This window comes from Ochotona princeps, chromosome 5, assembly GCF_030435755.1.
Source record: "Ochotona princeps isolate mOchPri1 chromosome 5, mOchPri1.hap1, whole genome shotgun sequence".
NCBI classification, from domain to species: Eukaryota; Metazoa; Chordata; class Mammalia; order Lagomorpha; family Ochotonidae; genus Ochotona; species Ochotona princeps.
Window position 1 is genome coordinate 100,507,761 of NC_080836.1, and position 17,291 is coordinate 100,525,051.

The 17,291-nt window shown below is 40.3% G+C and overlaps 1 protein-coding gene across 1 annotated transcript; it reads right to left on the minus strand.

Annotated features, from left to right (window-relative positions):
• Nucleotides 1-14,222: 14,222 nt before the first annotated feature.
• LOC101522908 (acyl carrier protein, mitochondrial-like) lies at nt 14,223-14,887 on the minus strand. The gene has a single exon (XM_036493309.2). The coding sequence runs from the start codon at nt 14,865-14,867 to the stop codon at nt 14,397-14,399; it is 471 nt and encodes a 156-aa protein (XP_036349202.2). The 5' UTR covers nt 14,868-14,887; the 3' UTR covers nt 14,223-14,396.
• Between the last annotated feature and the right edge of the window lie 2,404 nt (nt 14,888-17,291).

A 17,291-nucleotide genomic window follows, 5' to 3' on the forward strand; every position in this document is an offset into this window, starting at 1 on the left:
TGGGGAGGGTTTTCCTGTTAAGTCATGACATGTCAGAGATATAACAGGTCAAGACAGAGCAACGATGCTAGGGAGAGCTCACTTCATAAACATATCCACTCCAAGAAAGCCCATGAATCCATGAATCGTGTGAGTTGGTTGATCCATTCATGGTGGTGCAGCCCTCTGATCCAATCACTCTCTTCGTGGTCTCATGTGGTCCCATCACGAGGATTTAGAGGTTAGTATGGGTTTTGTGGGCACATTCAAGCCCTAGCATTAGCTAAGCTATTGATTCTATTTCCTTTTTTGCTAAACACTTCATACTGTCTGGCTTAAACAACTGTCTGACTTAGAAACATGTCAGTAAAAATTGCAGGGGAATGGCCTTTCACTAGAATTTGTTTAGTTGCTAATACCATTGTATAAAAAGGTGAGAGCTAACCTTGTTAAGTCTAAGCGTAGAGAATGGAAAGTAAAACAGCAATCTTTCTAAGGCCCTTTAGACTATAAATCTGCACTAAATGCGTGTGTTAAGTGTAAGATGTTAAAAAAAAAAGAATTACAGTATAAGGTAATGCACACAGAGTACATTTATACAGCTTCAACCGGCCCTCCAACAACTGAGTAGGCACGCCAAGCAAGGACAGCCTCAGTTTGCAACATTACATTTCACCCGGGGGACACCCACAGTGACACTCCCGTTGCCTGCTACATGAGTTTCTGGGAGTTCTCAGATTCTTTAATCATCCTATGCAACGCATCCTTGAAAAGGCATGGAAAAATTGCTTCTAACAGATTAGGATTAACTTCCACTTATCTGAGATTGTACTGTATAAATGTTACCTTCCCCAACTCCATAAACTCTAGGGTCATTTCTGCACTTTGCACCTCTGGTGGCTCTGGTTGGATCACTGTGTGTCAAGGTGCAACATAGACTGACCCATCATGTACTTTACCTCCACATTTATCAATCATACCCATGCCTCTAGAGTCTGAAAAATATAAATTATAAAAAAAGAAAATTTAGAGGCAGGCAAACCCATTAGAAGGAGGCCATGAGGACAGCCTTCTATCAGCTAAAAAATAAGTATCCTGAATACTTTATTCCAGAACCTCCTGCTTCATGAACTAAAAGCTAAAAAACTAACTCATGCTTTTTAACCTCCCGTTTGTGTGGACTTTGTGACAGCATCCCTGGCAAACTGGCACATGCCTTTACAAGGGTGCGTTGACATTGGCCACTGGATTAAGTCTGTCTTCCATTCCATCCAGTCCTTGACAGTTAGGAGCAGGAAGCTTGGCACTGAGTTGAGAATGAGCAGGTTTAGACTTCAAGAAAAAAAAAATAAAGGAAATTCAAGTTAAACTTGTGATCAGATCACTCACCACTACAGATCTCTGTCCTTTTCAAGAAGGTAACAAAACGGTGCAAGCATCATCCATGGAATACATTTGTGTGGAGAGATTTCCTCCTAGACAAGGCAAGCACAAAGAGTTTAGGTTTACAACTGCTGAGGAATTTTGTTCCATTCAAGTTCACATGTGGAGTATTCTTTCAGGTTGGTTGCTAAGATTAGTAACTGCCATGAAGAATTTTATTCTTATTACTTTTAAAAAATCTGTTTATTTTAAAATCAGAATTACAGCCACCTCTTCAGCCACTCCTCAGACTACCACAACAACCAAGCCTGAGCCAGGTTGAAGCCAGACTCCTGAGCCAGGAGCTTCATCAAGTTTCCCCATGTAGGGGCAAAGGATCCAAAAACACTGGTCGTTATCTGCTGCCTTCCATGGGAAATCAGCAGGAAGATAGATTGGAAATGAAGTAAAGTACCCGGGATGCAAACTGGCACTCCTATGGAAGCAGCTTTATGCACTCCACCACAATGACAACCTACACCATGGAGAACTTTGAAAACCAAGATTTCCTTCTTATCCTCTCACTTTGTACTTCATATACTGCTATTCTCTTATTTCTGTTATTATTAGTTTGCTATTTGCAGAGCAACCAGCAAAATGACTTAGGTTTTCCACAGGAAATTGAGAGTGGATGAACAGCCTGGCATGGTAGTCTGTAGCTAGTGTCCTCGCCTTCATGTGCTAGAATCCCATATGGGTGCGGGTTCATATCCTGGCTGCTCTACTTGCCTTCCAGCTCCCTGTCTGTGGTCTGGGAAAGCAGTAGAAAATGGTCCAGAGCGGTGGGACCCTGCATCCACATGGTAGACCTGAAAGACGCTCCTGGCTCCTGGCTTCAGGTCAGCTCAGCTCAGCTGTTGTGGCCACTTGGGGAGCGAACAAGTGGCTGGGAGATCTTAGTCTCTCCTTCTCTCTGTAAATCTGACTTTCCAATAAAAATAAATAAATCTTTTGGGGGAAAAAAAGAGTGGATGTGGATCATTGTTTATTTTGACATTTTAATGTTGGGAAATACTTGCAATGTGAGCTCTGTGATAATCTCCAGTAGACTAATCTGCGGGCAACTGTATATAATTTGGAATCAGAAATACGAGAGTGAAATTTTAGCCTTGAACAACACATGATCCTGGAATTGATGTGAATATCAAGCTTTTCTAATCCTTCCCCAAATCTTTAAGAGTGGGAGGATCTATATCACAGTCCTTTAGTAAGAGGCCTTACTAAAGTATCCGGGTTAGGGATTGGATGGGAAAGAGTGAGCTCATGGCACAATCTCACTTTTTGGCTAACACAGCTCTAGGCATGAGCCTGCCTCTCTTGATTATTCAGAAGGCATCACTTACAAAGCCAGGAGGGGATTCCATTAGAAGAAACTGTCTTAAAGTAACTCTATTACCAAGAGCCAATTAGATTAGACATGCTTCTCTAATTCTCTGCACAGTGGCAACAGTCCTCCGAGGAAGTAAAATCGACTGTCACCGTCCTGCATGTGCAGCAGATGCTTAAATTCACAGCTAGGTTTCGAAGAGGAGTTGCAATGTGCTTAGAATTGCATGCAATTGATTAGAGGGGAGCTGTGTCTCAACGGTGGGATTGCTGTGCCAAAATGGAAGCACATCTCAAAGTCAAGTGTCCTTGCAACCCACAGAGCAAATGGGCTTCCAACTTCAAGTCTTCATTGCAAGGAGACATATCAACATCAGCTGGAGCCAAACCCATCAGGTGCGAGACACTTGCCATTATACAGGAGGATGACAATCTATCTGAAATAAATGGAAAACTGACATAGAACTCTCCCTGCATCTAATTTTGACAAGGCTGCTCAGCCAAACTGTCAAGAGTCCACATGAATTGTTGATGAAAAGCTGTGTGTCCCTGCTTGACCTGGCCTGAACAGAAACGGGCAAGGCTAAACAGAAAAGCATTTCCACAGTGTTGCTTCTCAGTGCAGGGCACAGACAAAACCTGTGTCTCAGATGCTTTTGTATCTGAAACTCTGTTGTGATTGAACGTGAATTTAAAACAAGGTGGAAAATCATGAAATGTTGGACATTCTCCTGTGGAGCCATTCACTCTACACAAGGAGAAAACAGCCAGATACAGGAACACAACCAGCACCCAGACAATTTTAAAAAGTCTGAAAATTTCTAGTTACAACAGTGTAACAGAAGATAGATGGAACAGTAAATAAATGTTTGTGAAATCATATTTGTTGAGTCAAGCTTCCCAGTCACCCAACAAAAGAAGAAATAACCATTTTCCTAGTGAATTATAATCTGTATTCTCCCTCAATCATTTTCATCAACTCACCAAGAGAAAAATATTACAATGAAAAGCCTCACTAGTTTTTGAACTTGGGAAAAGTTTCTGAAGCAGCCAATCTGAATACAAATTGTAAATAGAAATCCTCAATTTTTAGTTCAATGATAAATTTAGAAAATAAAGATGAGTGAATAACATGAGATCAATGAGCCATTTGCAATATTCCAGAAACATTTTCAGGAACTTCCAGTTTTTACATAAGTAGAAAATGTGACATAGATAACACCAATGCTGCAATATCTCACGACACCCATGCTTTTGTTACTTGATAGCATGTCGCTAATGTTTTTTTTTCTGTATTGTCTTCCTAAGTCATCACTTTAAATGGCTACACAGCATTTTTCTAACAAACATATTTCCTCATTTATATAGAATAGCTACTTTTTTTCCCTCATCTTTTCCCCCTAAAATGGACACTAACAAAAATTGCGCATATCCTATTTAGTAAATGAGATGTACTGCCCTAAGCATTTTCTAATGTCTTCACTCACTTAGCTCAAAGGCAGGAGACCTTGTCAAATGTGTGCTTTATATTCCCATTGTACAGATAAAGACATCAAGGTACAGCAAATTTAACCAGCTCCCACAGCAAATTAGGGCTCAAACCCAGGCAATCCTACCCTTGAACCTATTTCTTTTACATTACTCTGTACAACTTCTAGCTACAAGTATTTTTCCTGTCTAAAGGATGATTTTTATTTATATAGATTTTCTGAGAAGTAGTATAACCAGACCAGAGAAAAATATTTCAAGAACTCTCAAAATGCAATTGCTAATTGCTTCTTTTATACTGCTACTCGCCTGAAAGGTAGGGTTACAGAGAGGAGGAAATACAGTGAGATTTTTCATCCTCTTCTCCACTTCGCCAATGGCTACAGTGGTTGGGTTGGGCCAGGCCAAAGCCGGTAGCACAGAGCATCTTCCAGACCTGCCATGTGGGTTGGGGGGGTCCAAGCATTTGAGCTATCTTCTGGCGATTTCCCAGGCACGTAAGCAGGGAACTGGATCAGAAGTGGAGTAACCAGGACTCCAGAGCGATGCCAGCACTCCAGGTGGTGTCTTCACCCTCTGTGCCATGGCTCTGCACTTTCCTTAAGGAAACCTCTTACACAGCCTTCATGGGCTGCGTGACCATTGCACACCCAGTTCCCACTACAGGGAGAGAACCACGTTAGACTCACTCATCAGGGTTCCCTTTGGAACACATCAACAATCATAGTTTCTCATTCTTTTTTGATTCTAGACTGGAATTTCTCTAACCCAGAGTAAAATCAAAAAATCATCCAGTCTAATAGTCTAATCCAAAAAAAATCATTTTTTTTCCCTGTGGTTTTTGTAAACTTCTCTTTGATTTTTATTAGAAAGTGTATCTTACAGAACTTCAGCTATTTGGGGATGTAGTAATAATTATTTATAGCTTAAGATTCCATGTTTATATACCAGTCTGATAAATCCATCTCATAAACTATATTATTCAAAGACCATCAATCTTACACTTTATCTTCTCATCCTTAACCAGAGTGTCATGATGAAATCTCTCATGCTTAGGGTCTAGTAATTCATTCTTTCTTGATTTTTTAGTCTGAATATATCTCAATGAGATTTTTTGCTAAAAGTTTCCTAGTAGCTAAAATTCATTGTAAATTGGATTTTTCACTAATTTATCAGGGCCTTTTACTGATTAATTCAATGAAATATTGATATTGATCTTTATTACATGCATTTGTGATATTAGCGTTGGAAAAGATAGAAAAAATAGCACTGGTAATAACGTGATGTGACCTTTTCTTTCATTTTATTAATGTTTAATGTAGCTCTCCTCATTTTGCACACTTAACCTTTCAGTTCCTTTGTTATAAATTCATCTTTTCTAACCAGCATTGAATTGCTGTGTTTCAATCTGAGAAGCTTAGACTTTTAAATAGGGGATTTCCTTATTCCACTTTCACTGCTATCATCATGTACTTCTGAGGCTTCCTCTTTTCCTCAAACTTTTCATCAATTTTGTTTATTCTGTCATTTAATATGCAAATCTTTTCACTATTGAGTTTTGTTTTCTACTCTTTTTTTGCTTAATATTTTTGAAGGTCCATAATTCTTTTTAAGATATTATTATTATTATTATTATTATTATTATTATTATTATTATTAGAAAGTCAGGTCTACAGAGAAAAGAAGAGAGAGAGAAATAGGTCTTCCATCCACTCCCCAAGTGGCTGCAACAGCCTGAACTGAGCTGAACAGAAGCCAGGAGCTTCTTCTGGGTCTCCCATGTGCATGCAGGTTCCCAAGGCTGTTTGGCTGTCAACTGTTTTTCCAGGCCGCAAGGAGGGAGTTTGAAGGAAAGTGGAGCCAGGCTATGAACCAGTGCCCATATGGTATCCCAGCACACGAAAGGCGAAGACTTTAGCTACTAGGCTACTGCGCCTGGCCCAAAGGCCCATAATTTTTATACTTCCCTACAAGTTTTTCTGAAATTCTCCTTAACTTAAATTTATCTAAATATCAAACATCAAAATGAAATGTTCATTTTTGCTCTTCTTTATGTGAAATGAATAATTTAATACACTTTTATTCCTCTTCATCTAGTACTCTATTTGAAATTTTAGATCAAGAATGTCATATTTGTTTCATGACATGCAGCATGAATATGTTACAAAGTTTTCCAGTTTTTCTTAACCTACATTCTGAAAGTCACTTCTTTGTAGATTGCGGCTTTTACTCTCAGATTAACACAAGTTTTGTTTTTTCCCATATTTTATGGATTCAAACAGAAATTCGTAAAACAGAGCTCATTTCATTTATTTTGAAAAGGTGTGGGAGAGAGAGAAAAACAGCTCTCTTCTATGTATTGGTTCACTCCCTAAAGTCCCACAAGCAGGACTAAGCAAGGTGAAAGCCAGGAACTCTGAGGCTCCAATGAGAGTGGCAGAAACCAAAGTGCTTGAGTCAGCACCAGCTGCCTCGCAGGGTACAGGTTACGGAAAGTTAGGACTACCAGCTGGGGCAGGTTTGAAACAAGCATTCCTACACAGGATGGGAGCTTCCAAAGCGTCAACCTCTGCCTCAGACTCTTGCCTGGGTAAGAGTGAATTTCAGCCGAGATGTTTATTCAAAACTGTTTCAGGCCCATCCACAACCGTCAGGCTTCCTCCCCTGCTGCACCCCGTCCCTTCACAGGAAAGAAGCTCACTTCCCATTTCACAGAGAAGACTCAGTAGACACAAATGCCTACTACTTCCTGGCAACACATGAATCTGTTCTCTTATCTTCTTTTATTTTATCCCTTTTCTTATTTATTCATTTTATTAGAGAGGCAGATCAGATTTATGAAGTACAGAAGAGAGAGGGAAGGAACTTCTACGCACTGGTTCATTCCCCAAAAGGCGTAAGCTGCCAGAGTCCAGACAACCTGAAGCCAGGAGACTTTCCAGATCCCTCACACGGGTGGGCCCAAGGTCCCAAAGCTTCAACTACCCTCCACCACTTCCCAGGCCATAGCAGGGAAGCAGAAAGAAAGTGGAGCAGCTAGGATACGAATAGACACCCATATGGGTTCCCAGCCCTTGCAAACTGAGAATTTAGCCACTGAAACCTAATTTTATCCTTTTAATAAAGCTATACTTATATTTATCATCTGCACCCAAAATTGAAGGGATTTCCACTGGTGATTTTCAGTATAATTTCACAAAGCAATTAATCTTATGTATAATAAATATATAAATGATAAATTTTGGTATTCATCACCAAATAGAAACATTACAGATGTGGACATGTAATATTGTATGTGATAGTTATTCAAAAGGTGGAAATTGAATCAAAAGATAAATTTAGCTTGGTACATCACTATTTGAAATGTATGATCATGAAGGAGCTGCAAATATTTCATGGAAAATATATATTACAAACATGATGCAGGTATTATATAGATAGGTTTCAAATTAATGCATTTGGCATTCATTCTCAAATACAATAGCTTCAGTACTTTGGATAATTCTGGCAAGGGCTTATGCAATTCCAGTATCTGTTAAAGATTTATTTATCTTATTTCTTAAATGATACTTTACTTTTCACTCTACATGCACTTATATTTTTACTTTTAACTTTAGCATTATATTTTCATTGTTAGAAGAACACAGAGAGTTATTTTAACCATCACTGATTGTTTGGTAAACAAGTGAGTCTCTTGAGATAACTTATTTTTAGGAATTCCCTTGGATAGTATCTTTTCAGAGAATGTGAATTTGTAAAAACTACTATGAAAAGGATTCATTATTTTCATTTGAACTGGGTATTCTTTTTTTAAAAAGATTCATTAATTTTTCTTGCAAAGTCAGATATACAGAGAGGAGGAGAGACAGAGAGGAAGATCTTCTGTCCAATGATCCACTCCTCAAGTGGCCGCAATGGCTGGGGCTGAGCCATTCCGAAGCCAGGAGCCAGGAGCTTCTTCCGGGTTTCCCACATGGGTGTAGGGTCCCAAAGTTTTGGGCCGTCCTCAGCTGCTTCCCAGGCCACAAGCAGGGAGCTGGATGGGAAGCAGGGCTGCCGGGATTAGAACTGGCGCCCATATGGGATCCTGTCGCGTGCAAGGCGAGGACCTTAACCACTACACTAACACGCCAGACCCTTGAACTGGGTATTCTTTAATCCAGGAAAATTTTGTAGTGACATCAGATTTCCTTCTGTAAAATATTTATTTTCCATACATTTAATTTTTATTGGAGTTGTTAATGTTACAGAGTTTTTGCACTGTGAAAACATGCCTGAGCATCCAAAGAAATGGTACAATAGACAGTCTCATCCACCCACCATGAGCATTTTGTTAATTTCCCATTCCTTTAACTATGAGTCATTGAATGCAACAGGGGGCAGGTGGAACTCAGAGGATGAAGCATCCTTGGTTGGCGTCCCACAACATTCATCAGCAGAGTCTTCTGTTTATTTTGTGAAATGACTTGTAGGATTTTATAAACACTTGTACTTTGTTAGATGCGGATTTCCTCTAATGTGGAAATTCAGAGACCCACCTCTTCGGCTGTAGCAAGTACATCAAGCAGTGTTGAATCAAGTCTGTGACTCCGAAAGCATCGGTCACGTGAGTCACAGGCACTGGGGCACTTGGGAGACTTGCTCTTTGCTGTCTCCACTGAAGGCCATGCCTTACTGCTTGGCGTTGCTAAGACTTTGCTTCTGCTGATCTGTGGATGCCATCACTGCAGTTGACTGGATCACACAAGCAACAGCGCAATGTTGTATGAATTAATGCCATGTTCTCCATGCTTTCATTGTTCAGAATTCTAGAAGATAATGAGTTTTATTTTTCTCATATGGTTCTACATTAATTTTAATCTTCAGAGTGAAGTTACAAAACCATGTGTGATGTGATTGTTGGCATTACCAGCATGATCCAATACAACACTCACGGAGTCTTCCTGCATCCAGTAGTCTTAACACACCCACTGATCTGCACAAATTGGGCAAGTGCTAGCACACTCCAGGCATTCTTGCTCACTCCGAAAAGATCCTCCATCTCTGTTTTCATGGCATTTCTGTCTTAGTGCTGAAAAAGACAAACACCTATGCCCAGAGTTCAGGAAGAAATTAGGACTGGTGTCTCCTGACTGTGGACCAAGAACTCAGGTTCTTCTTCCTCCCTGGCCTATTCTTAGGACTGCTGAATTCCTGAAACAAATCAGACTAAGTTGAAGTGTTAATAAAAGGGGAAATAAAATCTGTGGTTTTTTTTTTTTTTTTTTTTGCTATTTCCTGTAAATCTAGAGATTCCCAAACACTTATTTGTTTAACATGTCATTCACCTTTTCAAAAAAGAAAAGATAAAATTAAAAACCGGATCACACATCTAGGAGATCCTATCAGCATCCAGCAATACTTTTCTAAATAATCAATAAAGGCTTTTAATTTGTGAGTACTGTCATGCCCTCTCCCAATCTTGTTTCAAATTTCAAAGTGTTTTAATTTCAATTTCAAATAAAACAATTGTAATGAATACATAAGTACATCACCCTCCATATGCATCTTTTTCTAAAATCTTTCAGATCAGAGGCTTTTACATAGAATTTCATAAATGTGTTTACCAGTACCACCTATGTCCTCAGGTACTGCTACCTAAACAACTCCTCTGTGGGTGAGGCCCAACCCCACAACTGCTGAAGGCTTATGTTGATGGTGTGCCAGCTGTGTGCATAAATTCCCGCAACAACGTCAGTGATTGAACAGCATCAAAAGCCATACCATTTGAACAACTGTAGCATTATCTGAAATATTTTTTAAAACCTATTTTCAGGCCCAGCACGATAGCCTAGTGGCCCAAGACATCATAATGCATGGACTGGAATCCCATTTGGGCACAGGTTCATGCCCCAGTTGCTCTGCCTCCCATCCAGCTCCCTGCCTATGGCCTGGGAAAGCAGAGTCGGATGGTGCGAAGCTGTAAGACCCTGCACCCATGTGGGAGACCTGTAGGAAGCTCCTGGCTTCTGACTTTGGATGGGCTCAGCTCTGGCTGTTAGGGAGTGAATCAGTGGATGGAAGATCTTTATCTCCGTCTCTCCTTCTCTCTGTAAATCTGCCTTTCCAATTGCCAATTGCGAAGAGTCAGAAAGAAGCCTTGGCTGAAACAGTGAGACATGCACACTGAATGTCACTGCTAGAACTGCTGGGCTGGAGTCCATTTAGAAACCTTTGCCTGCTTCATGCGAGTCCTTTTGGGGGTATGCATTTTGCCTCGTGTATACTGGGGTAAAGACCCTCGGGTTCCATATTGGAATATCTGGTTTAGCTTCAGCTCTGGCTACAGATCCCAACCATTTGCTAATGGGTATTTCAGGTTGAAGCAGGCGGTGACTCCAGCAGCTGGGACCTGGCCATGCTTGATTGAATTCCTGGCTCCCCACTTTAACCCAATTCATCCCTGGTGTTCGAGGTTTTTAGCGAGTCACTCTCTCTCTCTTTCTCTCATAAATATCTTTTTTTTTTAAAAAAAAAAGAGAATGTCATTTTTGCTTAGTTAAAAATTAATAGGAACAGGCAACATTGTCATTATTCCGGAAACATAGCCTCATGGTATGATAATTTGCTGTTATTTTAGGATACATTTAGACTCATTTTTTTTGGTCCTTTTTTAAAATGTTCTTTTCTTTCCTAGAGATAGCAAATGCTTTTTCCTGAACTGAAGGCATCATTCTCCTAAGCATCTGATAAGACCAGCATTCACTGCCAACTGTCATTCCTTCCTTCTCGTCACTGTTTGGCTCCCGGGCTGGCCGTTTGCACAGTTATGTGAAGATATGCTCATCATCATGATTGATTCAGCTTCCTGTCATCCTACATCTTAAGTCACCCAGGTATGGTCATACTGTCTAATCTGTTGCTTGATTTTACTAAAGCAACTTGGATGTGCAAAATCATTCTTTATGGAGGAAGGAAACCGCCTCCTCCAATATATTGATTGGCAAAACTGAATTAACAAATAGGGGTTCCCAGAGTTAGCGAGTATGGATTATAAGAAGATTTTTAGAACATAAACTACTGTGCTTCTCAATTTACTTTAGCCTTCTTAAAAAGATTTATTTATTTTTATCAGAAAGGCCGACTCACAGAGAGCAGAGAGAGAAAGAACTTCTATCTGCTGATTCACTTCCCAAATGACCACAATGGCCAGAGTCGAGCTGATCTGAAGCCAGGAACCAGGTGCTTTCTCCAGGTCTTCTATGTGGGTTCAGGGGCCCAAGGCTTGACCCATTCTCCACTGCTTTCTCAGGCCGCAAGTAGGGACCTATATGGGAAGTTAGCAGCCAGGAAGACAAACCAATACCCACATGGGGTCCCAATGCTTGCAGAGGGAGGAATTTGCCCATTGAGCTGTCGTGCTGAGCCATGGCTGTTATCTTTCCATCTTCATTATGATTGTATAAATCTGCTCTGTTCCCTGTTCAATGTACAGTCCAAGGAGCCTGAGACAAACTGACAACTAACAACACATACTGAGACTGCTGTCTGGGCTTTGATTTTTGCTTTTTCTACTAATCATGGAGAAAAGGGGAGAAAAGAGAGAAGCAGAAAGAATGAGAACAAAGACATTGAGAGAAGAAAGAATAAGCAGGAAGAGGAACAGAACAGAACAATTAGAGGGGAGGGCACAGCAAGGAGGAAAGAAGCTCATGGAATACAGAAGGCTGTATTCAACTTCTTCAAAGTTGCTCAACAACAAGTGACTGTCCTTGACCACAGGAATGAATCTTTTTCAGCTTTAGCAATCAACATGATATCCTTTACTCCTGAGGCATACATTTATATCTCATGATGATATTGCAAAATTCTGAATTTTCTAAAATCATTGCAATTCTAATATTCTAATGCCCGACCACATAATTCATTTCCATTTGAAAATGTATGTTTATCATAACCATACTTCTTTATGGAAGAGTTGGTGATGAATTCTTGCCTCTGAAAACTAGTTCTGTAATTTGGAGAACTTGACAAGACAAAAGATATTATAATATCAAGATTGGTCAAAGATGTTTTAAATGATGAAATTCATAACTTTCCTCAAAATCTTCACCGATATACTTGGTTACACACACACACCCCTCCCTTATCTTTACCAAATTCATGCATTCTGTGTAGTTAAGGAATGATAATAAGTGAGAGTTTCTGGTAACAGATTTGGGAACTTTAACATTCTAACATCTTCATATTATTATACCACTTCCTGATTCATACATTTAAATGGGCATTTGGCAAGAGTGACAATATCTTGCCAAATTTTCAGAAACTAAGTAGAAAACTTGAGCAATGAGCAAGCCCTAATTTCATGCTGTCCAAGTGCCACTGAAAATAAGTTTACTCAGCCATGCACTGCACAGCACACTTTGCTCCAATTCAGAAATGCATGGCACGGCTACACAGCATGCTGTCCACGCTCCGTCTGCAGTCACCAACAGCTGAATGCTCCTTTCCTTCAACTTGTGAGTGAGAAATGAATTAGTGCACCAGAGATTTGGTCTTCCAGTTAGTATTTGGAGTTGCTGGGTTCAAAGCCTGCCTTGGCTCCTGATTTCAGATTCGTGCTAATATACACTCTGGGAGACAGTAAGGGATGGTCAAGCTTTTAGGTTCCTGCAACCCACACAGAGGACTTGGATTGAGTTCCTGCCTCCCAGCATCTGCTTGATCTTGTCTGGGCTGTTCGCAGAATGTAGGGGATGAATCAAGGCCTAGGAACATTGTCTGATTCTCTTCTTCTGCTTCTTTCTCTTTTCGTTCCGTGCCCCCAGCCACCCTCTCCTCCTCCTCCTCCTCTGTCTTCTCTGTGTCTCTTTGACTCTTAAAAAAAGAAAGTAAATATATAATTTTATAAATTAAAATGAGCTACAGAGAGGTAAGAATGAGAGCTGGGCCTGTGACACTCATGCTTTTTAGGATATATCAAAGATGGCCTCCAGTAATGGGAAGTAAGACAGAAGGCATCTGCTTCCTTACAGGAGCTGGGAGGACGGAGTAGCCCGACAGCTCCGAATCACAGAGACCACAGCTCTGATCCAACATAAAGAAGCTCATAGTTCAAATGACTTAACTGTAAGAACTTAGCTCTGGAATGAAAACATTAATTTTTTGTCCTCCTCCTAATCCTGTCAATATTCTCAATATTCCTGTGAACACAGCATTTCAGAGTAAAACCAAACATGTACTTTCATAGAATTACACTAACTAGAGGTGGGGGGAAGAGGGAGGAAAGAAGAGAGGGGGAGAAAGAAAGAAGAGAGGAGAGAGAGAGAGAATTTCTCCAAGTTCCTGCGGAGTTCTTTAACCATTTAGTCTGAGAATGAGCTACTAACGTGCTGATGAAAACAGGTGATTTTGCTGACAATAACCCATTGATAGATGAAATTAGCAAATACAAATAAAAACTATTCTAAATGAATGCAGTAGGTCAATGTTTAGCTACGACCTTTGAGCTTTTTAATTGCAATGGTTTATTATTATTTTCTTGGTTCACTCATTTTTAATCATCTGTGCAATATTTTAAGATGACATTCATAATTTATAGACTTTTTAATTAACTAGTCAACCCTGTACTTACAGAAACACACAGGCATGCCTTTCACTGCAAGAGCTCCTGGACCTCTCTTTGACTTCACTGTTCACAACCTGGATGTGACTCCCAGAGCTCCTTCTCAGTAGTTTCTTTTGACCTTGAATTCTGTTGACATGATTTCCCACTCCACCCTCCCCTCTACTCTTCCAGTGCCTGCATTTTACTCTTACTCTTCTCCTACAAAGAGTTCTGGCTTTGTGTTCATTTGCACTTTTTAATTTTAAGCCACTTCAAGTTCTTTGTGGCACACAAGCAAGCAAGTGTGATACTTCATTCCAGAATATATCCTAGTATTTAGTAACCCTACATGAATTAAAAACCCTCTCTTGCATAGTTGTGTTATGAAGAAACAAAAATTTTAAAACAGGATCGCTTTTTTTTTTTTTTTTTGGCTTTACAGATTTATTTTCAAAGGGCAAAACAAACAATTCAAATACAAGTCCGACAGAATCACTCTGTCAAAGCCAGCGAGACGCCAGAATACCTTCTCACTTGCAGACCTCTACCAGAATCTTCCAGGTCCTTCCTTGGTGAGAAAAGGTGCCTGCAAATTTTATTCATAAACATCCTTCTTATCGGCAATGTAATCTACAATTTCTTGTGGACACATTAACTTTTCTGCATCTATATCTGGAATCTCAAACCCAAACTCATCTTCCATGGCCATGATAATCTCCACTTGGTCCAAACTGTCTAAGCCCAGGTCTTTCATAAAATGGGAATTTACCGAGAGCTTTTCAGGGTCAATCTTGTCATAGAGTTTCAAGACGTAAAGAACACGGTCCTTGATTCCTTCCAGGGTCAAAGGGGGCGCGTCGCTGTACTGGCGGCACAGCTGCGTGATGCTCCCAGGAACCTGCAGGAGCACCGTGGCCGGCTGCGGGGCCCCGAGCCTCGTCCGCGACGCAGCAGAACACAAGGCAGTGCCGAGAGGCCGGGCAGAGGCCAGCGTGGGGACGCGGGGCAGCGGGGCGAAGGCCACGGCCAGGCGGTGGACACAGGAGGAAAGGACACGAGCCGCCATGGTTACGCTGACCCAGCATGCACTGCAACAGGATCACTTTTTAAAGATTTATTTATTTGTTTGAAAGGAAGATTTACAGAAAGAAGGAGAGCCAAAATCCTCCATCTGGTGGTTCACTCCCCAGGTGGCCACAACTGACAAAGCTGGGCAGATCTCAAACATGGGGCCAGAAGTGCCTTCCTGGTCTCCCACATAAGTGCAGGAGATCAAGAATTTGAGCCACCCTCTACTGCTAGAGCAGCCAGGACAGGAATGAATGGGTACCCTTCTGGGTTGCTGCCACTGCATCCCATTTTAAAGTGTATTCAGGAAAGATATACCAAAGTTATAGGAGAAACTAATGAACACTGAAAATCAGGTCATCATTCTCTACAAAAACAGCTTCATTTCTGCAAATATTTTCATAGAAAGATTATATGAAGTTAATAAAGTTATGATGTGACTGTACTATTCAAGTGTTTTCAGTTGTGAAAATCAGACATTAATTCTCTCCAAATTCACAGCATTATAATTATCTCCCATAGTCCAATTTCCATTTTTGCCTGAGCAACTGAAACTTCCTCTCCTGAGCTGTACCATGGCACACAATATTGCAAACAAAGATTATTTCCTACTTTCCCTTTGAACTCAGGGTAAATTTCCAAAGATGAAATATTGGAGGGAAATACCCATAGCTTCCTTTAAAATGAATCATTTGCCTCCACAACTGTTGTCATCTCCCTTCTACAGGACGGAACTGGATGCAGTGATGATGGTCCAAGTTCAGAGAGGAAGTCTAGAGTGTTCTCCAAGGAAGATAAACAAGACCAAAGGAGCCTAGTTCTGTGCTTGAGACTGGGGAGCCAAGTTACATGACAGATCTGAATTATGCAAACCTGAACTCCAACACAAAGGATAATGTGGCTTTCAGAGTATTGGCTGACAGCAGCTTGGCTTGTATGTCATAAAAGTTAATAGTTTAACCAGACACTGGATTTTCATGTATTGTATTAGTTATCTCACAAAATGATTCATGATGTTCAATTTCATCGTTGGAACACACCCAGCAACCCTAATCCTATCACAGGCTATTGAGCTCGAAGGCACTAAATGCTTTGTGCTTAAGCTGAGCAGGCATCTGCTGAGGAACAGGTCAGTCCCAGCAGTGTTAACTTCCATCATTTGATTAAGGTTGTGCTCTACTGCAATGAAGCTTTCTTGTCTTTCTCATGTATTTATCTGCTTTTAAACTTTCTTCTGGTTTAGAAAGCTTTGTTTTTACAAGTAATAACCCGTGTAACACCCTTTTACGCCTTTGCTCTTTTCCCTTTATAAACCTTGCAAACTTCATCAGGTTAACATTATCTTAACAATAACTTATTACCTTTAAAAGTGCAGCAATTTTATTCAAATTGATTTTTTTTTGCCTGAGCTTTTTCTTCCCAATTTTTACTTACTTAGTTGTGTATACTCAGAACACAGTACACGTAACATCTAATCCAGGATCATTCTCCGGCCCCGCTTCTTGCTTGGTCTCCCTTCCACAGTGCTTCCCTCCTGGTCCACCATTGTTCTGAAGTTTTTTTCTTTTAGGTTCTTGAAAATATGTCTTCATTATTGCTTCACTGTGCATGCAGCTTTTGAGAATCTGACAATAATACAATTGTTTTCATCTCACATGTCATTTTATCTTTTCATTAGAGGCCCTGAGTATGCTTTTTCAGCTTTCAACTTCACACAGTTTTCTGAAATACACTCACAGTTCAACTTTGCTACCAGTACGTGTTCCATTCTGAGTCAGTCCCTGCACTCCGATGAGCCTCGGCTGATAGGTACGTTATTTCTGTTTGCTTAACACACAGTTTGGTTGGACATGAACTACAAATGTATTCCTGGGGCTTTCCTCAAATGCCATAAAGAACTTTGCTCTTGAGATAGGGTAAGATGTTAGATAGGCTTTTAAGTAAATATGCTTCACTAATGCATGGTTATTAAAGTATTAAGAAACTTAGGTAGGGATCAAATAGATTCTTTGCAGGTTTTTCTCATCTAGGAATATTATTGTGTCTTTAGCAATTAAGGTTTCCTTGGTCTAAGTTTTCTAATTAATCTAGCCCCCGCCCAAAATTGCAACATTCCATCAGTGTGTCTGACAACTACACCTTTGTTGAGCCAAAAGAACAAACTCAGTGTGTAACCTTCCTGCAGCTTACCTGGAACTCTTCATTGAGTTACCCAAAACCATGTCCAAAATGGTGGGATATAGCTCACAGTGGTTTATTTTTCCACCGATAAGATTTGAAGTTTGAATGCTTCTATTTTCTTTTTTCCAACACTTATTTATTGGTTTTTATTGGAAAATCCGATTTACAGAGAGAGGAAGAGCCTCCATCCACTGGTTCACTTCCCAAATGACCCAAACTACTAGAATTGAGCCGATCCAAA